The sequence below is a fragment of the Panulirus ornatus genome, chromosome 53 (genome assembly GCF_036320965.1).
Source record: "Panulirus ornatus isolate Po-2019 chromosome 53, ASM3632096v1, whole genome shotgun sequence".
Classification (NCBI taxonomy): Eukaryota; Metazoa; Arthropoda; class Malacostraca; order Decapoda; family Palinuridae; genus Panulirus; species Panulirus ornatus.
In genome coordinates this window covers 6,950,974-6,978,281 of record NC_092276.1, presented here as the reverse complement: position 1 = coordinate 6,978,281, position 27,308 = coordinate 6,950,974, and the positions used below count along the sequence as shown (strand labels likewise).

At 41.0% G+C, this 27,308-nt stretch overlaps 1 protein-coding gene across 1 annotated transcript in view; it reads left to right on the top strand.

The window, feature by feature from the left end:
• LOC139765206 (uncharacterized) overlaps positions 1-27,308 on the top strand; it is a 236,453-nt gene that overhangs the window by 111,044 nt on the left and 98,101 nt on the right. Inside the window, 3 exon segments of the mRNA XM_071692509.1 lie at positions 3,095-3,991; positions 3,993-5,078; positions 21,604-23,379. Of these exon segments, the coding sequence (XP_071548610.1) occupies positions 3,095-3,991; positions 3,993-5,078; positions 21,604-23,379 (3,759 nt within the window).

Here is a 27,308-nt window from a genome sequence, read left to right as displayed (position 1 = left end):
TCAACGCTCCCAGAACTTTTGCCACCTCCCCCACCATGACTTACTTCAGCTTCCATGGTTCCATCCGCTGCCAAATCCACTCCCAGATATCCAGTTTTTCTCCATTCAAACTTACCTCAACCCTACTGTACCAAATAACCTTCCTCTTATTCACATTTCCTCTCAGCTTTCTTCTTTCACACCCTTTATCAAACTCAGTCACCAGCTTCTGGAGTTTCTCAACCGAATCAGCCACCAGCGCTGTATCATCAGCGAACAACTGACTTACTTCCCAAGCCCTCTCATCCACAACAGACTGCATACTTGCTCCTCTCTCCAAAACTCTTGCATTCACCTCCCTAACATCCCCATCATAAACAAATTAAACAACCATGGAGACATCACGCACCCCTGCTGGAAACCAACATTCACTGAGAACCAATCACTTTCCTCTCTTCCTACTCGTATACATACCTTACATCATCAATAAAAACTTTTCACTGCTTCTAGCAACTCGCCTCCCACACCACGTACTCTTATTATCTTCCACAGAGCATCTCTATCAACTCTATCATGTGCCTTCTCCAGATCCATAAATGCTACATACAGATCCATTTGTTTTTCTAAGCATTTCTCACATACATTCTTCAGAGCAAACACCTGATCCACACTTCCTCTACCACTTCTGAAACCACACTGCTCTACCCCATTCTGATGTTCTGTACATGCCTTCACGCTCTCAATCAGTACCCTCCCATATAATTTCCCAGGAATATTCAACAAACTTATACCTCCGTAATTTGAACATTCACCTTTATCCCCTTTGCCTTTGTACAAAGGCACTTTGCATGCATTCCACCAATCCTCAGGCACTTCACCATGAGCCATACATACATTGAATATCCTCACCATCTAGTCAACAACACAGTCACCCACTTTTTCAATAAATTCCACTGCAATACCATCTAAACCCACCACCTTCTGGCTTTCATCTTCCACAAAGCTTTCACTACCTCTTCTCTGTTTACCAAATCATTCTCCCAGACCCTCTCACTTCGCATACCACCTTGACCAAAACACCCTTTAACTTCCACTGTATCATCTAACACATTCAACAAACCTTCAGAATACTCACTTCATCTCCTTCTCACATCACCACTACTTGTTATTACCTCCCCATTAGCCCCCTTCACCGATGTTCCCCCATTTGTTCTCTTGTCTTATGCACTTTATTTACTTCCTTCCAAAACATCTTTTTATATTTATTTATTTATTTATTTTGCTTTGTCGCTGTCTCCTGCGTTAGCGAGGTAGCGCAGGGAAACAGACAAAAGAAATGGCCCAACCCACCCACATACACATGTATATACATACATGTCCACATACGCAAATATACATACCTATACATCTCAACATATACATATATATACACACACAGACATATACATATATACACATGTACATAATTCATACTGTCTGCCCTTATTCATTCCCATTGCCACCCCGCCACACATGAAATAACAACCCCCTCCCCCCAAATGTGCGCGAGGTAGCGCTAGGAAAAGACAACAAAGGCACCATTTGTTCACACTCAGTCTCTAGCTGTCATGTAATAATGCACCAAAACCACAGCTCCCTTTCCACATCCAGGCCCCACAAAACTTTTCATGGTTTACCCCAGACGCTTCACATGCCCTGGTTCAATCCATTGACAGCACATCGACCCCGGTATACCACATTGTTCCAATTCAATCTATTCCTTGCACGCCTTTCACCCTCCTGCATGTTCAGGCCCCGATCACTCAAAATCTTTTTTACTCCATCTTTCCACCTCCAATTTGGTCTCCCACTTCTCCTCGTTCCCTCCACCTCTGACACATATATCCTCTTGGTCAATCTTTCCTCACTCATTCTCTCCATGTTACCAAATCATTTCAAAACACCCTCTTCTGCTCTCTCAACCACACTCTTTTTATTACCACACATCTCTCTTACCCTATGATTACTTACTCGATCAAACCATTTCAGACCACATATTGTCCTCAAACATCTCATTTCCAGCACATCCACCCTCCTCCGCACAACTCTATCCATAGCCCACGCCTCGCAACCATATAACATTGTTGGAACCACTATTCCTTCAAACATACCCATTTTTTCTTTCCGAGATAATGTTCTCGACTTCACACATTCTTCAATGCTCCCAGAACTTTCGCCCCCTCCCCCACCCTATGATTCAATTCCGCTTCCATGGTTCCATCCGCTGCCAAATCCACTCCCAGATATCTAAAGCACTTCACTTCCTCCAGCTTTTCTCCATTCAAATTTACCTCCCTGTTGACTTGACCCTCAACCCTACTGTACCTAATAATCTTGCTCTTATTCACATTTACTCTCAGCTTTCTTCTTTCACACACTTTACCAAACTCAGTCACCAGCTTCTGCAGTTTCTCACATGAATCAGCCACCAGCGCTGTATCATCAGTGAACAACAACTGACTCACTTCCCAAGCTCTCTCATCCACAACAGACTGCATACTTGCCCCTCTTTCCAAAACTTTTGCATTCACCTCCCTAACAACCCCATCCATAAACAAATTAAACAACCATGGAGACATCACACACCCCTGCCGCAAACCTACATTCACTGAGAACCAATCACTTTCCTCTCTTCCTACATGCACACATGCCTTACATCCTTGATAAAAACTTTTCACTGCTTCTAACAACTTGCCTCCCACACCATATATTCTTAATACCTTCCACAGAGCATCTCTATCAACTCTTATCATATGCCTTCTCCAGATCCATAAATGCTACATACAAATCCATTTGCTTTTCTAAGTATTTCTCACATACACTCTTCAAAGCAAACACCTAGTCCACACATCTTCTACCATTTCTGAAACCACACTGCTCTTCCCCAATCTGATGCTCTGTACATGCCTTCACCCTCTCAATCAATAACCCCTTCTAAGGAATAACCCCTTCTAAGGAATCGGTCTAAATCAGTGTTTTAACAAGTTGCATTTGGCATTCCATGCTTTCTAGAAAACATTCTTTCTCTTACCAAAGTTTAGTGTGCAAGAGTCTAATATATGTTACATCGTTTCAGATGATGGAGTTAAACAGGAATCTAAGTATACTGATGGGTGAATGGGAGAAGCTGACTCAAGAGAATACTACACAGAAGCATCAGAAGCTTGAGTTCCAAAAAACTGAAATGGTAAATAAGAATGGTAGCTTAAGCATGCAAATTCAGATGCGATTTGAAGCTATATCTGACATGCAAAAAGAAGCTAAGAATAAACTTGTTGCACTTTATGAAGAAAAGGCCAACTTAGAAGAGAAAATTCTGTTGGTAAATGAAGAACACTTAAAGTTTAAGTGTGACATGGAAATGAAAGTAGAACAACTGACTGTAGAAAAGGCAGCACTCACTGAAGAAATTCTATCCAAGGTAAAAGCTCATGCTTTCCTTACACAGGATTTGGAAAGATCTAACAAGGCCCATTCTGATGAAAAGATGAGGTTTAATATGCAAATGAAGTCAATGGAAGAAGCCTTCTTAACTTTGCAGAATGAAAAAGAAAAAGAATTAGAGATCCATGCTAGAGAAGTATTGCGCTTGAATGAAATTATAAGCACTAAACAAGAAGGATTTATAAAGATGGAGAAAGAAATGCATGAATCTTTAGAAGATTTGATGGAAATGAAAACAACTATGAACAAGGAACTTCAGCTAAAGGAAGAATCATATGCTGCTTTAAAACAGAAAATGGAAGGTAATTTAGCAGAGTTTGCCAATGAAAAAAATGAGCTAAAAAATGCACTGCAACAGAAAGAAAGTGCTTATAACCTATTACAGTTAAAAATGCAAGACGAAGATAAATTGAATTATGAAAAAAATGTTTTAATGGATGAAATTCAAACAAAGAAAGGAGATATTTCAAATTTGAAGAAGGAGTATGAAGTAGCCATGGAGTCACATGCACAAGAAATATTATTGTTGACCTGAGGCTGTTAAGGTAAAAGAAGCAGCAGTAATGGCTTTGCAAGACATTGTAGATAAGCTAACCATTGATGTCAAAGTGAGAAATGATGAGAACAGTGCCCTACAACAACAACTGGAAATAGTAAGAGTAGGCTGTGAGAAAGAGAAGTACACATATATCCAAGACAAGGAGAGAAAAGAGAATATCTACACTAATGCAGGACAAGGTATGAAAAATATTTTAGAAATCATATCTATAGAAAATGCACCCTTGCATATGACAATTCAAGAAAATGAAAAGGAATTCAGTTCCCTGCAGGAACATCTTCAGAAATCTACTGAAATATTCCCGAGTGAAAAGGAAATAATCGGTCAAGAACTTCATTCAAGTATGTTAGACTTAAGTCACCTGCAAAAGGAAACTATGAAAGTACAGGATGAACAGTCTTCATCTGTTAAACTGCTGACTGAAGAACTAGAGGAAACCACATCAAAATATGAAGCTCAAAAAAAGATTAATGATGATTTAAGAGGAGGAACTGAAGCTTTGAGAGAAGAAATTTCTGGCAAAGTTAAGGAGCACAATAAAATCTTAAGTGAAAATCAGAATGAAATGGTATCTAAGATTAAGCACGTTAACAGTCTTTTATCTGAGAAGGATATGATAATCAAGACTTTAGAGGAACAGAAAGAAGAAAATAAACAGGAATATGAGAGTAAAATTGCTGAATTAGAAGAAACTTTAGATGAAAAACATAAGTATATTGACTTTATAGAACAAGAGAAAATAGGGTTGAATAAGAGTATAGGAGATAAGGAAAGTAAATTCCTTGAGGAGCTTCATACTACTAAGATGGCATTGGATATAATCCAAAGGGAGAGAGAGAAGCAGACACAAAGTAGTGAGAAAATTATTTCTGAATTAAGGTTGTCTCTAACAGAAAAGGTGAATTCTGTTGCTGCTATTAAAGAAAAGTATGAGCAAAGTCAGTTGATCCACAAAGCTCAGATGGATGAAATTGAAGCAAAAATTGCAGGTCTTAGATCTGCATTTTCAGAAAAGGAAGAAGAGTTTAGAACTAAAGTTACAGCATTGAGAGAACAAGTAAGTGTTATCTTTTCAGTATTTCAAGCAAGTGTATGTGTATATAGATAAGAATTGTTAATGGCAGGGAATGGGAGTGTAGGGATAATGGTATAAACAGCAGTATATGGAAGAGTGAAAACAGAGGTAAAATTCTAATTTTATGACATATGAAACATTAAAAATAATTTGGAAAGACTAACAAAACCTAGTATATTGTGGCTATGAATAAAAGATCCCTTTGCTTTCTGACAATAGTAGTAGTAGGTGGTAAGCAGCCACCAACCAGGGAGGTATATTACCAATACTACCCACATGGGTATTGGGAGGGTTAGTGATGTGTATAGTAAGCCAGCACTTCAGTGGTTGTCAAGTTGCACTCCTTTAACCCAGTTAGCTGTTTTTTCTTTCTTTCTCACCCACATGTGGACTGCATGCATTCTGTCTACAAACATAGTCTCTTCTTGTCACAGAAATCATTTGACAACACTTAACTCACCCAAGTCATTCTTCATAACTAGATTTTTTGGAGTGAGCAAGCTGTGCTAGCTCAGCCTTTTACCAAAATGAAATGAACAATAGATAAAAGAAGTATTATGTATATTTATTGTACTTTGATGCTGACTCCCGTGTTAGTGAGGTAGCGCAAGGAAACAAGACAAAAGAATGGCCCAACCCAGCCACATACACATGTATATACATAGACACCCACACATGCACATATACATACCTTTACATTTCAACATATACATACGTATTCTTTCTCCCCTATCCCCAGGGATAGGGGAGAAAGAATACTTCCCACGCATTCCTCATGTGTCGTAGAAGGCGACTAAAGGGGACAGGAGCAGGGGGGCTAGAAACCCTCCCCTCCTTGTATTTTAACTTTCTAAAAGGGGAAACAGAAGAAGGAGTCACGCGGGGAGTGCTCATCCTCCTCGAAGGCTCAGATAGGGGTGTCTAAATGTGTGTGGATGTTACCAAGATGAGAAAAAAGAAGAGATAGGTAGTGTGTTTGAGGAAAGGAACCTGGATGTTTTGGCTCTGAGTGAAACGAAGCTCAAGGGTAAAGGGGAAGAGTAGTTTGGGAATGTCTTGGGAGTAAAGTTAGGGGTTAGTGAGAGGACAAGAGCAAGGGAAGGAGTAGCACTACTCCTGAAACAAGAGTTGTGGGAGTATGTGATAGAGTGTAAGAAAGTAAAATCTAGATTGATATGGGTAAAACTGAAAGTTCAAGGAGAGAGATGGGTGATTATTGGTGCATATGCACCTGGGCATGAGAAGAAAGATCATGAGAGGCAAGTGTTTTGGAAGCAGCTGAATGAGTGTGTTAGTGGTTTTGATGCACGAGACCGGGTTATAGTGATGGGTGATTTGAATGCATAGGTGAGTAATGTGGCAGTTGAGGGAATCATTGGTATACATGGGGTGTTCAGAGTTGTAAATGGAAATGGTGAAGAGCTTGTAGATTTATGTGCTGAAAAAGGACTGGTGACTGGGAATACCTGGTTTAAAAAGAGAGATATACATACGTATATGTATGTAAGTAGGAGAGATGGCCAGAGAGCGTTAATGGACTACGTGTTAATTGATAGGCGCGCGAAAGAGAGACTTTTGGATGTTAATGTGCTGAGAGGTGCAACTGGAGGGATGTCTGATCATTATCTTGTGGAGGCGAAGGTGAAGATTTGTAGAGGTTTTCAGAAAAGAAGAGAGAATGTTGGGGTGAAGAGAGTGGTGAGAGTAAGTGAGCCTGGGAAGGAGACTTGTGTGAGGAAGTACCAGGAGAGACTGAGTACAGAATGGAAAAAGGTGAGAACAAAGGAGGTAAAGGGAGTGGGGGAGGAATGGGATGTATTTAGGGAAGCAGTGATGGCTTGCGCAAAAGATGCTTGTGGCATGAGAAGCATGGGAGGTGGGTTGATTAGAAAAGGTAGTGAGTGGTGGGAGGAAGAAGTAAGATTATTAGTGAAACAGAAGAGAGAGGCATTTGGACGATTTTTGCAGGGAAATAATGCAAATGAGTGGGAGATGAGGCAGGAGGTCAAGAGAAAGGTGCAAGAGGCAAAAAAGAGGGCAAATGAGAGTTGGGGTGTGAGAGAGTATCAATAAATTTTAGGGAGGATAAAAAGATGTTTTGGAAGGAGGTAAATAAAGTGTGTAAGACAGGGGACCAAATGGGAACTTCAGTGAAGGGGGCTAATGGGGAGGTGATAACAAGTAGTGGTGATGTGAGAAGGAGATGGAGTGAGTATTTTGAAGGTTTGTTGAATGTGTTTGATGATAGAGTGGCAGATATAGGGTGTTTTGGTTGAGGTGGTGTGCAAAGTGAAAGGGTTAGGGAAAATGATTTGGTAAACAGAGAAGAGGTAGTAAAAGCTTTGCAGAAGATGAAAGCCGGTAAGGCAGCGGGATTGGATGGTATTGCAGTGGAATTTATTAAAAAAGGAGGTGACTGTATTGTTGACTGGTTGGTAAGGTTATTTAATGTCTGTATGATTCATGGTGAGGAGCCTGAGGATTGGTGGAATGCTTGCATAGTGCCATTGTACAAAGGCAAAGGGGACAAAGGTAAGTGCTCAAATTACAGAGGTATAAGTTTGTTGAGTATTCCTGGTAAATTATATGGGAGGGTATTGATTGAGAGGGTGAAGGCATGTACAGAGCATCAGATTGGGGAAGAGCAGTGTGGTTTCAGAAGTGGTAGAGGATGTGTGGATCAGGTGTTTGCTTTGAAGAATGTATGTGAGAAATACTTAGAAAAGCAAATGGATTTGTATGTAGCATTTATGGATCTGGAGAAGGCATATGGTAGAGTTGATAGACATGCTCTGTGGAAGGTATTAAGAATATATGGTGTGGGAGGCAAGTTGTTAGAAGCAGTGAAAAGTTTTTATCTAGGATTTAGGCATGTGTACATGTCAGAAGAGAGGAAAGTTATTGGTTCTCAGTGAATGTAGGTATGCGGCAGGGGTGTGTGATGTCTCCATGGTTGTTTAATTTGTTTATGGATGGGGTTGTTAGGGAGGTGAATGCAAGAGTTTTGGAAAGGGGGGCAAGTATGCAGTTATTGTGGATGAGAGAGCTTGGGATGTGAGTCAGTTGTTGTTCGCTGATGATACAGCGCTGGTGGCTGATTCATGTGAGAAACTGCAGAAGCTGGTGACTGAGTTTGGTAAAGTGTGTGAAAGAAGAAAGCTGAGAGTAAATGTGAATATGAGCAAGGTTATTAGGTACAGTAGGGTTGAGGGTCAAGTCAATTGGGAGGTAAGTTTGAATGGAGAAAAACTGGAGGAAGTGAAGTGTTTTAGATATCTGGGAGTGGATTTGGCAGTAGATGGAACCATGGAAGCGGAAGTGAATCATAGGGTGGGGTAGGGGGCGAAAATTCTGGGAGCCTTGAAGAATGTGTGGAAGTCGAGAACATTATCTCGGAAAGCAAAAATGGGTATGTTTGAAGGAATAGTGGTTCCAACAACGTTATATGGTTGCGAGGCGTGGGCTATGGATAGAGTTGTGCGCAGGTGGGTGGATGTGCTGGAAATGAGATGTTTGAGGACAATATGTGGTGTGAGGTGGTTTGATCGAGTAAGTAATAATAGGGTAAGAGAGATGTGTGGTAATAAAAAGAGTGTGGTTGAGAGAGCAGAAGAGGGTGTTTTGAAATAGTTTGGTCACATGGAGAGAATGAGTGAGGAAAGATTGACCAATAGGATATTATGTGTCAGAGGTAGAGGGAATGAGGAGAAGTGGGGGACCAAATTGGAGTTAGGAAGATGGAGTGAAAAAGATTTTGAGTGATCAGGGCCTGAACATGCAGGAGGGTGAAAGGCGTGCAAGGAATAGAGTGAATTGGAGCGATGTGGTATACCGGGGTCGACGTGTTGTCAATGGATTGAACCAGGGCATGTGAAGCGTCTGGGGTAAACCATGGAAAGTTCTGTGGGGTCTGGATGTGGAAAGGGAGCTGTGGTTTCGGTGCATTATTACATGACAGCTAGAGACCGAGTGTGAATGAACGGAGCCTTTGTTGTCTTTTCCGAGCACTACCTTGCACATATGAGGGGGAGGGGGTTGTTATTTCATGTGTGGCGAGGTGGCAATGAGAATGAATAAAGGCAGACAGTATGAATTATGTACATGTGTATGTATGTATATGTCTGTGTGTGTATATATATGTATACGTTGAGAGGTATAGGTATGTATATTTGCATGTGTGGAAGTGTATATATATACATGTGTATGTGGGTGGGTTGGGCCATTCTTTCGTCTGTTTCCTTGTGCTACCTCGCTAACGTGGGAGACGACAAAGCAAAATAAATAAATAACATACAAGTACATTATTTTTTACATTATTTTGCTTTGTCGCTGTCTCCCGCATTTGCGAGGCAGCGCAAGGAAACAGACAAAAGAAATGGCCCAACCCACCCCCATACACATGTATATACATACACGTCCACACACGCAAATATACATACCTATACATCTCAATGTACAAATATATATATACACACAGAGACACATACATATATACCCATGCACACAATTCACACTGTGCCTTTATTCATTCCCATCGCCACCTCGCCACACATGGAATACCATCCCCCTTCCCCTCATGTGTGCGAGGTAGCGCTAGGAAAAAACAACAAAGGCCCCATTCGTTCACACTCAGTCTCTAGCTGTCATGCAATAATGCCCGAAACCACAGCTCCCTTTCCACATCCAGGCCCCACACAACTTTCCATGGATTACCCCAGATGCTTCACATGCCCTGATTCAATCCACTGACAGCACGTCAACCCCGGTATACCACATCGATCCAATTCACTCTATTCCTTGCCCGCCTTTCACCCTCCTGCATGTTCAGGCCCCGATCACTCAAAATGTTTTTCACTACATTATTTCCACCTCCAATTTGGTCTCCCACTTCTCCTCGTTCCCTCCACCTCCGACACATATATCCTCTTGGTCAATCTTTCCTCACTCATTCTCTCTATGTGCCCAAACCATTTCAAAACACCCTCTTCTGCTCTCTCAACCATGCTCTTTTTATTTCCACACATCTCTCTTACCCTTACATTACTTACTCGATCAAACCACCTCACACCACACATTGTCCTCAAACATCTCATTTCCAGCACATCCACCCTCCTGCGCACAACTCTATCCATAGCCCATGCCTCGCAACCATACAACATTGTTGGAACCACTATTCCTTCAAACATACCCATTTTTGCTTTCCGAGATAATGTTCTCGACTTCCAAACATTCTTCAAGGCTCCCAGGATTTTCGCCCCCTCCCCCACCCTATGATTCACTTCCACTTCCATGGTTCCATCCGCTGCCAGATCAACTCCCAGATATCTAAAACACTTTACTTCCTCTAGTTTTTCTCCATTCAAACTTACCTCCCAATTGACTTGCCCCTCAACCCTACTGTACCTAATAACCTTGCTCTTATTCACATTTACTCTTAACTTTCTTCTTTCACACACTTTACCAAACTCAGTCACCAGCTTCTGCAGTTTCTCACATGAATCAGCTACCAGCGCTGTATCATCAGCGAACAACAACTGACTCACTTCCCAAGCTCTCTCATCCCCAACAGACTTCATACTTGCCCCTCTTTCCAAAACTCTTGCATTCACCTCCCTAACAACCCCATCCATAAACAAATTCAACAACCATGGAGACATCGCACACCCCTGCCGCAAACCTACATTCACTGAGAACCAATCACTTTCCTCTCTTCCTACACATACACATGCCTTACAGCCTCGATAAAAACTTTTCACTGCTTCTAACAACTTGCCTCCCACACCATATATTCTTAATACCTTCCACAGAGCATCTCTATCAATGTACATACACAGACGTATACATATATCCACATGTACATAAGCTTTGCGGAAGATGAAAGCCGGCAAGGCAGAGGGTTTGGCTGGTATTGCAGTGGAATTTATAAAAAAAAGGGGAAGGGGGTGACTGTATTGTTGACTGGTTGGTAAGGTTATTTAATGTATGTGACTCATGGTGAGGTGCCTGAGAACTGGCGGAATGCTTGCACAGTGCCATTGTAGAAAGGCAAAGGGGATACGAGTAAATGCTTAAATTACAGAGGTATAAGTTTGTTAAGTATTCCTGGGGAAATTATATGGGAGGGTATTGATTGAGAGGGTGAAGGCATGTACAGAGCATCAGATTAGGGAAGAGCAGTGTGGTTTCAGAAGTGGTAGACGATTTGTGGATCAGGTGTTTGCTTTGAAAAATGTATGTGAGAAATACTTAGAAAAGCAAATGGATTTGTATGTAGCATTTATGGATCTGGAGAAGGCATATGATAAGAGTTGATAGAGATGCTCTGTGGAAGGTATTAAGAATATATGGTGTGGGAGGTAAGTTGTTAGAAGCAGTGAAAAGTTTTTATTGAGGATGTAAGGCATGTGTACGTGTAGGAAGAGAGGTCAGTGATTGGTTCTCAGTGAATGTTGGTTTGCCTCAGGGGTGCGTGATGTGTCCATGGTTGTTTAATTTGTTTATGGATGGGGTTTTAGTGAGGTGAATGCAAGAGTTTTGGAAAGAGGGGCAAGTATGAAGTCTGTTGTGGATGAGAGAGCTTGGGAAGTGAGTCAGTTGTTCGCTGATGATACAGCGCTGGTGGCTGATTCTTGTGAGAAACTGCAGAAGCTGGTGACTGAGTTTGGTAAAGTGTGTGAAAGAAGAAAGCTGAGAGTAAATGTGAATATGAGCAAGGTTATTAGGTACAGTAGGGTTGAGGAACAAGTTAACTGGGAGGTAAGTTTGAATGGAGAAAAACTGGAGGAAGTGAAGTGTTTTAGATATCTGGGAGTAAATTTGGCAGCGGATGGAACCATGGAAGCGGAAGTGAATCATAAGGTGGGGGAGGGGGCGAAGGCTCTGGGAGCATTCAAAAATGTGTGGAAGTTGAGAATGTTATCTTGGAAAGCAAAAATGGGTATGTTTGAAGGAATAGTGGTTCCAACAACGTTATATGGTTGCGAGACGTGGGCTATCGATAGAGTTGTGCAGAGGAGGGGGGATGTGCTGGAAATGAGATGTTTGAGGGCATTATGTGGTATGAGGTGGTTTGATCGAGTAAGGAATGAGAGGGTAAGAGAGATGTGTGGTAATAAAAAGAGTGTGGTTGAGAGAGCAGAAGAGGGTGTTTTGAAATGGTTTGGTCACATGGAGAGAATGAGTGAGGAAAGATTGACAAAGAGGATATTATGTGTCAGAGGTGGAGGGAACGAGGAGAAGTGGGAGACCAAATTGGAGGTGGAAAGATGGAGTGAAAAAGATTTTGAGTTATCGGGGCCTGAACATGCAGGAGGGTGAAAGGCGTGCAAGGAATAGAGTGAATTGGAACGATGTGGTATACTGGGGTCGAAGTGCTGTCAATGGATTGAACCAGGGCATGTGAAGCGTCTGGGGTAAACCATGGAAAGTTTTGTGGGGCCTGGATGTGGAAAGGGAGTTATGGTTTTGGTGCATTATACATGACAGCTAGAGACTTTTGAATTTTGTATATGTGTATATACAGTATGTATATGTCTGTGTGTGTATGTATATGTATACTTGATATGTATTTACCTCCTTCCAAAACATCTTTTTATTTTCCCTAGAATTTAATGATTCACCCCAACTTTCATTTGCCCTCTTTTTCATCACTTGCACCTTTCTCTTGACCTCTTGCCTCTTTCTTTTATACATCTCCCATTCATTTGCACTATTTCCCTGCAAAAATCGTCCAAAAGCCTCTTTCTTCTCTTTCTCTAACAGTCTTACTTCTTTATCCCACCACTCATTATCCTTTTTAGTAAGCAGTAAGTAGGAAAATTAGGTAGAAGTAGTAGGAAGGACATTAGTTGTGAGCATTAGGTAGAAGTAGTAGGTTGAAACATTTGGTAGAAGTAGTTTGTTGAAACATTGGATAGGAGCCTCTGGAAACACTACATTAGAGTTGCCCTATGCCAGTGGCATGTTAAGGATGAGGCACTAAAGGCTAAGAGGCAGCATTGGAGTTTACCAGTTATGGAGACTTTTCCCATGGCCACTCCCTTGAAGGAGTTCCAGGAGGGTATGGCATCAGAGATTTATATTCATTTATTAATTATCATACTTAACCACCGTCTCCTGCGTTAGCAAGGTAGCACAAGGAAACAGACAAGGAATGGCCCAACCCACCCACATACACATTTATATACATAACCACCCACACAAGCACATATATATATATATACACATTTCACCGTATACATACACAGACATATACATATATACACATGTACATATCCATACTTGCTGCCTTCATCCATTCTTATTGCCACCCCGCCACACACCACATATTGTCCTCATATATTTCATTTCCAACACATCCACCCTCCTCAGCACAACCATATCTATAGCCCATGCCTCGCAGCCATATGACATTGTTGGAACCACTATTCCTTCAAACACACCCATTTTTGCTCTCTGAGATAATGTTCTTGCCTTCCACACATTCTTCAACACTCCCAGAACCTTCACTCCCTCCCCCACCCTGTGACTCATTTCCGCATCAGAGATATAGGTATGTTTTCATGTCCTTGCCATTTTTCCTCGTTTTCTCTTCATGATCATATTTTCTCTGCTTCCTTCTGGTCTCTCTCCAACACTCCTAATCACTTGCACACCCTTCCCTTCAAGATACCATCAATATATCACTCTTTCACTTGCAGCAATCTGATTTCCTCATACCACCACTCATAAACTTTTCTCATACACCCACTTTTCACGTGCCATACACTTCACCTGCATAGGTAAGCACTACTTCCTTGAATATCTTCTACTCCTCTTATAATTTGTGCAGGAAGACCTCTTTTCCAGACTCTTGCTTTCACCAGTTGTTTCACACATCATTTCCTCTTTTCCTAAAACCACTACAAACTTTCAGATACGATAAGAAAATGAGAGATCAAGAGAACAGATAGGAGTAATGGTGAGGAGAGCAGATGGGGAAGTTTTCAAAGGCAAATAATGGGTGAAAAAGTGGAGTGAGTATTTCGAAGGACTTTTGAATGTGTTATAAGATAGAGCAGCATGTGTGCTTGGTTTGGGAACAGGTAAAACTTTGGAGCTGACATTTTGTCAAACTTGTCACTAAACATACTTGGTATTACTGTAACATCCACTCTTTCTTGGAAACTCAACATTGCAAGAATAGCTAAGTCTAACGCTAAGAAAATGGGTGTCCTGTTTAGATGTCTAAACTTCTCTTTTGAACAGCTGCTCTATTTATAGAAGGGATTGATTCATCCTTGTATGGAGTACGGCTCTCATACTTGGGGTGGTTCTGTCACTATATCCTTACTTGACAGAGTTGAGTCAAAAGCAGTCCAACTTATAAACTGTTCCAGGATTACTTCCAAACTTGACCCCTTGCCCTTTGCTGCAATGTTGGTTCACTTTCCCTCTTCTATAGGTACTAGTTTGGTTTTTGCTCCTGAGAGTTGGTTGCTTGTGTGCCCCCACCACTAGCTAGACCATGCAGTATTCGGCAAGCTGCTGCATCACATGATTACAGTGTGGCCATTGGCAACTCAAGGGTGGGCCATTTTGACACCTGTATCTTTCCCTACATCTCAGAGCTTTGGAACTCTCTACCTTCTCGTGTCTTTCCCAGTGACTATGACCTGGCATGTTTCGAAAGACAGGTTTTTCATTTTCCCAAAAATTCTTAAACACTTTGCCTTGTCTTTTTCTGTTTCATAATTCTCTGTATTTCAGTTAAGGTCCGGCCTTGATGCGGACTTTTGTCCATGACTGGAGCCTTCAACACAGAAAAAAATTACTAAAGAGGGAAACTGTCTCCTGGCATGCCTTACATCCTCATGCATGTTCACGACCCTCACACTGAAAACCTTTTTCACTCTATCCCTTCATCTCCTTTTTGGTCTCTTCTTTCTCCTTGTCCTCTCCAGTTCTGATGCATATATCCTCTTTGTCAATCTCTCCTTACTTATTTTTTCTATATATCCAGACCATTTCATTGAAGTTCTCTTACTATTTATCTATATCTCTAATGCCCATTTAATCCAGGAGCTCCCTCAAGAGGGTGGCCATGGCAGAAGTGTCTCCATTACTGGTGAATTCTTCTAATTACCATAGCTCCCTTTTACCATATCATTTCTTACTCAGTCAACTCTCTCCACACCACTTATTGTCCTTAGACATTTCGTTTTCAAAACATTCACCCTCTTCTGTACATTCTGTTCTATATACCATGCTTTGCATCCACACAACACTGTTGGGGCTATTATACCTTCAAACATGCCCATCTTTGCCTTCCCAGATAGTGACCTATGTTATCATACATTCCCTAGCATTTCCAAGACCTTAGTCCCCTTGCCCACATGTCTGCACACTTCAGCTCCCATGGTTCCATTTTCTGCCATGTTCACTCCCTGGTAGTTGAAACACTACTTAAGTAATTTTAAGTTTTCTCCATTCAAACGCACACCCTAACTAACCTGACTCTCTACAGTTTTTTTTCATACCATTTGCTATTTCCCGCATTAGCGAGGTAGTGCTAAGAACAGAGGACTGGGCCTTTGAGGGAATATCCTCACCTGGTCCCATTCTCCGTTCCTTCTTTTGGAAATTATACCTGGTAATTCATATTTACTCTCAACTTTTTCCTTTCACTCACACTTCCAAACTCAGAAACCAATTTCTGCAGTTTCTCAAGCAGTCTTCCCATCAGCATCATGTCATCATCAAACAATACCTGACTCACCTCCCAATCACCCTAACCCATGCCAGATTGCCAACCTATCCTTCCACAAAATCCTCACATTCATTCCTTCACAACCCCATCGATAAACAGATTGAATAACCATGTTGACATCAACACCCCTGCTGCAGCCCATCTTCACCTGGAGCCACTCACTCTTCTCTGTACCTACTTGCAAACACACTTTACTCTCAAATAAAAACTTCTCTGCTTTTTTTAGCTTTCCTTCGTACCATATATATTTGTAACACTTTCCACAGAGCATCTCCATTAACCCTGTCATATGCTTTCTTCAGATCTATAGATGCCACTTAAAATCTTTCTGTTTTTCTAAGCATTTCTCAAAAATATTCTTTGAAACAAACACTTGATCCACACCTCCTCTACCAATTCTAGAAACCACATTATTCTTCACTAGTCTGATGCTCTGTGCATGCTGCCACCCTCTCAGTGACAACTATATTGTAACTGTAACTTAAACATTCACCTTTGTTCCCTTGCCCTTATACAATGGCACTATATGTGCATTCTTCCAATCCTCAGGCATCTCACCATGATCCATACATATGCTTAAAATCATAATTAACCAGTCAACAACACCATCACTCCCTTTCTTAAGAAATTCAACTACATCCACTCTTGCCACTTCGCCATATTTCATTTTTTCTTGTCACAAAATCACCTGGCATGGCTCTTTCACTTTGCATACCTCCCCAACTCAAACACCCCATATCTGGCACCAAATCATCCCACACAATCATTAGTTCTTCAAAGTACTCAAGTCATCTCCTCCTGTCCACATCATTTTTGCCTGTTGCCACTTCCCCATTTACCCCCCACAGTGATATTCCCATATGTTCCCTTGTTTTTGTCACATTCTTCACCTCCTTCCAAATAATTTTCTTATATTCCCTGAAGCTTGCTGATACTTGCTCAGCCAAGCTCTCATTAGCTGTGTTCTCAGTCCTTGCACCTTCCTCTTGACATGATGCTTTCTCTTGCACATCTTCCAATCACTTATACTCCTTACCTGGAAGTTATGACTATCCACCTTTCTTCTATTTATACTCCTTACCTGGAAGTGATGACTATCCACCTTTCTTCTGTTTATACTCCTTACCTGGAAGTGATGACTATCCACCTTTCTTCTATTTTTCACTAGCAATTTGATTTCACCATCCTGCCACTTACTATCATTTCTCACATGCCTACCTTCCATCTTCCAGATGCTGCACATTCTGTCACATTTGTAGCACTGCTTCTTTAAACACCTCCCATTCCTCGCCCACTCTCCTTGTTTCATTTACTCTCATCTTTTGCCATTCTGCACTCAATTCCTTGTGGTCTCTTTTCCAGGTTCACTTCCTCCTACCCATGACATTTCCTCTTTTCTGAAAGCCTCTACAAATCTTCACCCTTGCCTTCACCAAGTAATGATGAGACATACCTCCAGTTGCCTGTCAGCAATTTCACTTCCAGGAGTCTCACTTTTATATTTCCATTAGTCAGTACATAATCCAGTAATGCCCACTTAACATTTTTCCTACTCACCTATACACACTTATGTATGTCCTTTCTCAACCAGGTATTCCCAATCAGCAGTCCTTTTTCAGTACACGACTCTGCAAGCTGTGCACCTTTTCCATTCACATCACTGAATACCCAATGTTCCCAATTATGCCCTCAGCTGCCTCAATACCCACTTTCATATACATATCACCCATTACTAATACCCAATCTCCCACATGAAAACTGCTGGCCCAGGCACACAGCTCCTCCTACTGTCTCATGTGGTGATGCTTCTGTCTCTGCCAAATGCACAGCAGAGGCTACTGTTGCAAAAATGGTAGCACTGATCTCCTCATTCTGCAAGACAGCCTCTTCCTCCAACCCATGGTTCCACCGTTGCTGTTCTGAGACCATTCAGGCAAGGGATCAGGCTCATGAGGCCTGGAAAAACGCTCCTTCCTCTGACTCCCATTTAGCGTTTACCACTGTCCATAATCATTTTAAGTATGTTATCCATGAGGCAAAGTGCTCCTTTATACAAGAAGTGTGATAACCTTTCATCATCCACATGTAGGTCTCTCTTGTCTTTAGCTAAGGGTATCTCTAACAGCTTCTGTCATTTTACCTTTCCTTTACTTTTCCATTCTGACATTACTATTGCTGTCTCTTCCATGGAACAAGCAACTCTCTTTGGTTCCTATTTCTCCTCTAACTCCACCTTGTACCATTCTAACATTTCTTCACCCCTTGATGCTCATCTTACTAATCCTATGCCCCTCTGGACATAAACAAGACTTATGGTCCTGATGGCATCCATTCCCATGTCCTGAAAGAGTGTGCCTTTGAACTAGCACTTGTGTTTGCTCATCTGTTCCATTTCTGCTTTAAAAGCAAAACTTTTCTTTTTTCTTGAAAGCCTGTGTTGGTAAATCCCATCCTTAAGAAGGGTGGTCATTCTAACCTCTTGAACTATAGTCCTGTTGCTTTGACATTTACCATTTCCAGAATCTTTGAATCCCTCCTGAACTCCCTTATCCTGAGACATCTTGAATCTCACAGTCTTCAGTCTTCTCTCTGATCACAAGTGTGGCTTCCATAAGGCAAGATCCATTGGTGATATTCTTTCCTCTCATACTACTGTCTGGTCATCATCCATGAAAGATTTTGGGGAGTCCTGTGTAGTTACCCTTGACATAAGCTCCCATCTTTTGGCTTCCCTCCCTCAATATGTTCCCTCTTATCAAACTTCCTCTCTAGCCAATCTATATCCACAGCCGTTGATGGATCAGCCAGCCAGCTGCCACTGCTCCCCCTGTCTAGATGTTGAAATTTCTTTTCTTCTGAACAGTTGCTCCATTTATACAAAGGATTCATGTGTCTTTGTATGGAATACTGGTTTCACATCTGGAGGAGTTCTAGCTCTGCATCCTTACATGACAGAGTTGAGTCGAAAGTAGTCTGACTTATAAACACTCCTTCGCTAACTTCAAAACTTGGCCAGCTTGCCCTATGCTGCAATGTTGATTCACTTTCATTCTTCTGTTGGTATTACTTTGGTTTTTGCTCTCAAGCTGGCTGCTTGTGTGCCCCCACCACTAGCTACACCGTGCAATACTCAGCAAGCTGCTGCATCATATGATTACTGTATGGCTGCTGGCAACTCAAGAGTGGGCCATTTTGATAACTGTATCTTTCCCTTCCCCACACCTTAAAGCTTTGGAACTCTCTACCCTCTCAAGTCTTTTCCAATTACTTTTCCTAATACCTGGCACATTTTAAAAGACAGATTTTTAATTTCCTCCACAATTGTTAAACATTTTCCCTTGTCGCTTCTTTTCCCTTTCGTAATCCTCTATTTTTCAATTAATGCCCAGCATTGAGGTGGACTTTTATCCATGATTGGAGCCTCCAAAGTAAAAAAGAAAAATGAGGGCGGGCTATAACTGGAATACACTTCGAAGCTTTGCACTCTCTACCTTCTTACATCTTTCCTAATAAGTTTGATCAAGCACAATTTAAAAGACAGGTTTTTCACTTCCTCCAAAATTCATAAATAATTTCCCTTTTTTTTTTTTTTTTATCTTCATAATCCTTTCTATATTTCAATTAAGGCCGAGTCTTGATATGAACTTTTGTCCATGACTGGAGCCTCCAACATCGAAAAAAGAAAATCCATCTGTTTAAGTATTTTTTGCACATTCTTTAAAGCATACTCCTGATCCACACATCCGTTACCACTTCTGAAACTACACTGCTCCTTTGAAGTCTAATGCTCTGTGTGCATGCTTTCACCTAATCAGTCAGTAACCCTACAACTTACCAGGTACACTTAACAAACTTATACCTCTCTCTTACCATTTTATTACTCGATGAAACCACCTCACGCCACATATTGTCCTTAGACATTTAATTTCCAACACACCCATCATCCTCTGCCCAGTCTTATCTATATTTGCCACCAGTGCTGTATCATCATTAAACAACTGGCTCACTTACCAGGTCCTCTCATCCCCTATAGAATGCATATTCATATACTCTACAAGACTCACATTTAACTCTCTCACCACCTCATGATACTTTGGCAGATAATTCTAAATAATTTACCAATCATTTTAAATGAGCAAGGTTATTAGGTACAGTAGGGTTGAGGGTCAAGTCAATTGGGAGGTGAGTTTGAATGGAGAAAAACTGGAGGAAGTGAAGTGTTTTAGATATCTGGGAGTGGATCTGGCAGCGGATGGAACCATGGAAGCGGAAGTGGATCATAGGGTGGGGGAGGGGGCGAAAATTTTGGGAGCCTTGAAAAATGTGTGGAAGTCGAGAACATTATCTCGGAAAGCAAAAATGGGTATGTTTGAAGGAATAGTGGTTCCAACAATGTTGTATGGTTGCGAGGCGTGGGCTATGGATAGAGTTGTGCGCAGGAGGATGGATGTGCTGGAAATGAGATGTTTGAGGACAATGTGTGGTGTGAGGTGGTTTGATCGAGTAAGTAACGTAAGGGTAAGAGAGATGTGTGGAAATAAAAAGAGCGTGGTTGAGAGAGCAGAAGAGGGTGTTTTGAAATGGTTTGGGCACATGGAGAGAATGAGTGAGGAAAGATTGACCAAGAGGATATATGTGTCGGAGGTGGAGGGAACGAGGAGAAGAGGGAGACCAAATTGGAGGTGGAAAGATGGAGTGAAAAAGATTTTGTGTGATCGGGGCCTGAACATGCAGGAGGGTGAAAGGAGGGCAAGGAATAGAGTGAATTGGAGCGATGTGGTATACAGGGGTTGACGTGCTGTCAGTGGATTGAATCAAGGCATGTGAAGCGTCTGGGGTAAACCATGGAAAGCTGTGTAGGTATGTATATTTGCGTGTGTGGACGTGTGTATGTACATGTGTATGGGGGGGGGTTGGGCCATTTCTTTCGTCTGTTTCCTTGCACTACCTCGCAAACGCGGGAGACAGCGACAAAGTATAAAAAAAAAAAAAAAAATTTAAATGCTTATGTCTATTCTCCTTTCATATCATTTTCATACTCTTTTGTACTTGATTCGCCTCGAATAGTCTCCCTTACCATTCAAACTACCTGTATGGGTTTTTTACTTTAACATTTAGTATTTGCCAGTGTAATCATTCTATCTCCAACACACTTGTGACAGATGAAAATCACCTTTTTTGTTATATCCTTTTAACCTTAAAGTATTATTTTTTTTATTTATTTTGCTTTGTCGCTGTCTCCCGCGTTAGCGAGGTAGCGCATGGAAACGACGAAAGAACGGCCCAAGCCACCCACATACATATGTATATACTTACACGTCCACACACGCAAATATACATACCTATACATCTCAATGTATACATATATATACACACACAGACATATACATATATAAACATGTACATAATTCATACTGTCTGCCTTTATTCATTTCCATCACCACCCCGCCACACATGAAATAACAACCCCCTCCCCCCTCATGTGCATGAGGTAGTGCTAGGAAAAGACAACAAAGGCCACATTCATTCACACTGTCTCTAGCTGTCATGTAATAATGCACTGAAACCACAGCTCCCTTTCCACATCCTGGCCCCACAGAACTTTCCATGGTTTACCCCAGGCACTTCACTTAGAGTATTTTTCTTTACATTCAAAGATATCTAAAATCAGAGTTAATCTTTCAGCATTGTAGAAAAGTATTCTCAAAGTTTTTAATTGGTTACTGATAATCATAAGAATTTTTATTGATATTTTACCAGGTATCATCACTTGAATCTCACAAGATGTGGACTGCTGAGGAACTTAAGAAGCAAGCAATAAAAGTGAAGGATTTGGTTTTGAAATTGAATAGAGACTTTGAGTCTCCTATGAAAGTAGAAAGAGAGAAAGAAAAAGCTGTTAAGGTACATGAACAGGAAAAAGCATCAGTGAATGGTATGATTAAGGTATTGGAAGATGCTGTAAATGCACTGCAGCAACGAGTGAAAGAGGCTTTTGAGATACATGACAAAGAAAAGACAGTAATAACTGAAAAGTTTCAAGAGAAAGAGGTTGCACTTGCTTCTCAGCAGAAAGATATGGAGAGTTATATCATAACATGCAGGAAAGAAAAGGCATTATTAAGTAAAGAAATAAAAGAAAATGAAAAACTTATTTTGAATCAAAAGCAAGATATACAGAGCCTCCACGCACAATTAAAAGAAGAGAAACAAGTATTAGGAAAGGAAATGCAGGAGAAGGAGAATGCTTGTATGAGTCTAAAACATGAAATGGAGTCTGCAATAGAAATGTTAAATAACAAAAAGAACAGACAGCTAAAGGAGAAAGAAAACCTTATCATTCATATCCAAAAGGAAAGAGAAAATCTTATTGCAGAACATGATAAAGAAAAAACATCCTTGAATGACATAATCAGAGAAAAAGAAGAAGCTATATCATCTTTACAGTGTACATTGCATATTAATACAGATACATTTACTTTTGAAAAGGAAACACTGCAAAAGGAGCTTCAAAGTCAGCAGGAGTGTTATACTTTGCTCAAGCATAACTTTGAGAAGGCACAGGAAAGCATTTTTGCTGATGCTTCTATGTACACCCTTCAGATCCAAGAAAAGGAAGAGGAGATAAGTAGCCTTCGAAAAGAAATAAAGAAAGTTCAGGAAAGTCATAAGGCAAGGATAGAACAACTTGAAGGAGATTTAGGGAAAATATCATCATTTCTTGAAAGTGAACAGAAACTAAATGTTGACCTGAATTGCACTATCCATGCCCTAAAGGAGGAAATTGTTGTTAAAGACACTGAACATAATATGGGCTTGACAGAGAGACAACACGAGCTATCAGATGAAGTATCAAGACTGAATCATTGTATTACTGAAAGAAATCAGATGTATGAGAATCTTAAGAAGCAACATGAAAAGGAAACACAAAGTTCTAAACATGAAATGTTGAAGCTTCAGGAAGATGTTGCTAAGAAGATTCAACTTGTCACATCACTTGAGCAGGAGATAATAGGTCTAAAAAAGAACAATAAAAGCATTTTACAGGAAAAGGTTAATAACAGCACTGAAAACACATCTCTCGTAAGTTCTATGAAAAAAGATAATGATTTACAGAAAGAAAAGGACATGTTAGAGGAATTAAGTATCACAAAGAATACTCTAGAGATGATACAAAAAGAGAAGAAGAAACAAGAAGAAACTCATGAAGAAATAATAGCCAAGTTGAATGAACGTCTAACCGAGGAGTCTGCCATTATCTCCACCTTGAAGCAAGAAATTGAACAGATTCAGTCTGAGCACCAAGCCATTTTATCATTTTTGGAACAGAAAAATGCAGAACAGCATCAGAATGAAGATAAAACAGTAGCTGCCTTAAATGCACACTTAACCAGGAAGTCCGAGGCTGTTGATTCTGTGAAGGAGAAACTGGAACACATCCATTCTTTTCATGAAATCCAACTTGGTAAAGCAAATGCCCTAATGAAAGAACAAGAGGCAAAAATGAAAGCTGCTCTTACTGCCCTAGAAAATAAGGTTAGTGATTGTTTCTTGATTGAATTTTATTAAAATGTTTCATTGCACTCATTTATAAGAGAGAATTCTTGTTAGTGACTTTATTAAAAGTTATTCAAGTGTGACTTGCATGACTGTTTTTGTGGCTGTTCTTATGCCCATATACAAATATCTATTATGAATTGCATTTGATTTTCATATTTTTTTTTCATGCACATCTCCCATTACCTGCTTCAACAAGGTAGCATCAAGAACAGAGAACCAAGCCTTTAAGGGAAAATCCTCATTTTGCTCCCTTCTCTGTTCCTTCTTTTGGAAAAGTGAAAACTAGAGGGGAGGATTTCCAGCACCCTGCTCCCTCCCTTTTAGTCCAAACCATTTCAACACACCCTCTTCTGCTCTCTCACCCACACTCTTTGTATTTCCACACATCTTTCTTACCCTTTCATTACTTACTCGATCAAACCCCCTCACACCACATATTGTCCTCAAACACTTAATTTCCAAAACATCCTTCCTCCTCCATACAACCCTATCTACAGCCCATGCCTCGCAACATATAACATTGTTGGAACTATTATTCCATCAAACATACCCATTTTTGCTCTCAAGATAATGTTCTCTCCTTCCACACATTCTTCATTGCTCCCAGAACTTTCGCCCCCTCCCCCACCCTGTGGCTCACTTCTACTTCCATGGTTCCATTCACTGCTAAGTCCACTCTCAGATATCTAAAACATTTCATTTCCTCCAATTTTTCTCAATTCAAAATAACATCCCATTAAATTATCCCTTAACCCTACTGAACCTAATAATATGTAGGGGAGAAAGAATGCTTCATACGTATTCCCTGTGTGTCTTAGAAGACAACTAAAGGGAGCAGGAGTGGAGGGGCTGGAAACCCTCCCCTCCTTGTATTTCAATTTCTAAAAGGGGGAACAGAAGGAGTCGAGCGGAGAGTGCTCATCCTCCTCGAAGGCTCAGACTAGTGTGTCCGAATGTGTATGGATGTAACCAAGATGAGAAGAAAGGAGAGAGAGAGGTAGTATGTTTGAGGAAAGAAACCTCTGAGTGAAAGGAAGCTCAAGGGCAAAGGGTAAGAGTGGTTTGGGAAAGTCTTGGGAGTAAAGTCAGGGGTTGTTGAGGACAAGAGCTAAGGAAGGAGTAGCACTACACCTGAAGCAGGAGTTGTGGGAGTATCTTATAGAGTGTGAGAAAGTAAATTCTAGAGTGATGTAGGTATAACTGTAGGTGGATGGAGAGAGATGGGCGATTATTGGTGCTTATGCACCTGGTCATGAGAAGAAAGATCATGAGAGGCAAGTGTTTTTTGGAACAGCTGAGTAAGTGTGTTAGCAGCTTTGATGCACAAGACCGGGTTTTAGTGATGGGTGATTTAAATGCAAAGGTGAGTAATGTGACAGTTGAGGGTATAATTGGTGTGTTGTAAACGGAATTGTTGAAAAGCTTCTGGATTTGTGTGCTGGAAAAGGACTAGTGATTAGGAATACGTGGTTTAAATAGAGAGATATACATAAGAATATGTATGTGAGTAGGAGAGATGGTCAAAGGGCATCATTGGATTATGTGTTAATTGATAGGTGGGTAAAAGAGAGACTTTTGGATGTTGATGTGCTGAGAGGGGCAGCTGTAGGGATGTCTTATCACTATTTTGTGGAGGCAAAGGTGAATATTTGTAGAGGTTTTCAAAAAAAAAAAAAAAAAAAAAAAGACGAGAAAATGTTGGGGAGAAGAGAGTGGTGAGAGTAAGTGAGCCTTGAAAGACTTGTGTGAGGAAGTACCAGGAGAGATTGAGTGTAGAATGGCAAAAGGTGAGAGCAAATGACATGAGGGGAGTGGGTGAGGAATGGGATGCATTTAGGGAAGCAGTGATGGCTTGCACAAAAGATGCATGTGTCACGAGAAAGGTGGGAGGGGAGCAGATTAGAAAGGGTAGTGAGTGGTGGGATGAAGAAGTAAAGTTGTTAGTGAAAGAGAAAAGAGAGGTGTTTGGACAATACTTGCAAGGAAGGAGTGCAAATGATTTGGAGATGTATAAAAGAAAGTGGCAGAAGGTCAAGAGAAAGGTGCAAGGGTGAAAAAGAGGGCAAATGAGAGTTAGGGTGAGAGTATCATTAAACTTTAGGAAAAATAAAAAGATGTTTTGGAAGGAGGTAAATAACGTGCATAAGACAAGAGAACAATTGGGAACATCAGCAAAGGGGGCAAATGGGGAAGTAATAACAGGTAGTGATGGAGTGAGTATTTTGAAGGTTTGTTGAATGTGTTTGATGATAGGGTGGCAAGATATAGGATGTTTTGGTCAGGATGGTATGTGAAGTGAGAGGGTCAGGGAGAATGGTTTGGTTAAGAGAGAAGAGGTAGTCAAAGCTTTGCGGAAGATGAAATCCGGCAAGGTGGCAGGTTTGGATGGTATTGTAGTGGAATTTATTAAAAAAGGGGGTGAATGTTTGTTGACTGGTTGGTAAAGATATTCAGTGTATGTATGGATCATGATGAAGTGCCTGAGTATTGGAGGAATGCATGCAGTGCCATTGTACAAACACAAAGTTTGGGGAAGAGCAGCGTGGCTTCAGAAGTGGTATAGGTTGTATGGTTCAGGTGTTTGCTTCGAAGAATGTGTGAGAGAAATACTTAGAAAAACAAATGGATTTGAGTGTAGCATTTGTGGATCTGGAGAAGGCATATGATAGAGTTGATAGAGATACTTTGTGGAAGGTATTAAGAATACATGGTGTGGGAGGTAAGTTGCCAAAAGCAGTGAAAAATTTATTCCAAGGATGTAAGGCATTTGCTGGTGTGGGAAGGGAGGAAGGTGATTGGTTCCCAGTGTCTGTCGGTCTGTGGCAGCGATGTTTGATGTCCCTATGGTTGTTTAATTTGTTTATGGATGGGGTGGTTAGGGAGGTAAATGCAAGAGTTTTAGAGAGAGGGGCTAATATGCAGTCTGTTGAGGATGAGAGAGCTGGGTAAGTGAGTCAGTTGTTGTCTGCCGAGGATACAGCTCTTGTGGCTGATTTGAGGGAGAAACTGCAGAAGTTGGTGACTGAGTTTGGAAAAGGGTGTGAAAGAGAAAGTTGAGAGTAACTGTGAATAAGAGTAAGGTTATTAGGTTCAGTAGGGTTGAGGGACGAGTTTATTGGTATGTAAGTTTGAATGGAGAAAAACTGTGGGAAATGAAGTATTTTAGATATCTGGGAGTGGACTTAGCAGTGAATGGAACCATGGAAGTGGAAGTGAGTCACAGGGAGGGGGCAAAGGTTCTGGGAGCATTGAAGAATGTGTGGAAGGAGAGAAAGTTATCTCAGAGAGCAAAAATGGGTATGTATGAAGAAGTAGTAGTTCCAACAATGTTATGTGGTTGTGAGACACGGGCTATAGATAGGGTTGTGTGGAGGAGGGTGGATGTGTTGGAAATTAAATGTTTGAGGACAATATGTGGTGTGAGGTGGTTTGATCAAGTAATGAAAGGGTAAATGAGATGTGTAGAAATAAAAAGAATGGTTGAGAGAGCAGAAGAGGGTGTGTTGAAATGGTTTGGACATATGGAGAGAATGAGTGATGAAAGATTGACAAAGAGAATATATGTGTCAGAGGTGAAGGGAACAAGGAGAAGCAGAAGACTAAATTGGAGGTGGAAGGATGGAGTGAAAAAGATTTTGAACGATTGGGGCCTGAACATAAAGGAGGGCGAGAGGCTTGCAAGGAATAGAGTGAATTGGGGTGATGTGGTATACAGGGGTCGACGTGCTGTCAAGGGACTGAACCAGGGCATATGAAACATCAGGAATAAACCATGGAAAGGTGTGTGGGGCCTTGGTGTGGATAGGGAGTTGTGATTTCGGTGCATTACACATGATAGCTAGAGACTGAGTGTGAACAAATGTAGCCATTTTTGCCTGTTTTCCTGGCACTACCTTGGTGAAGCA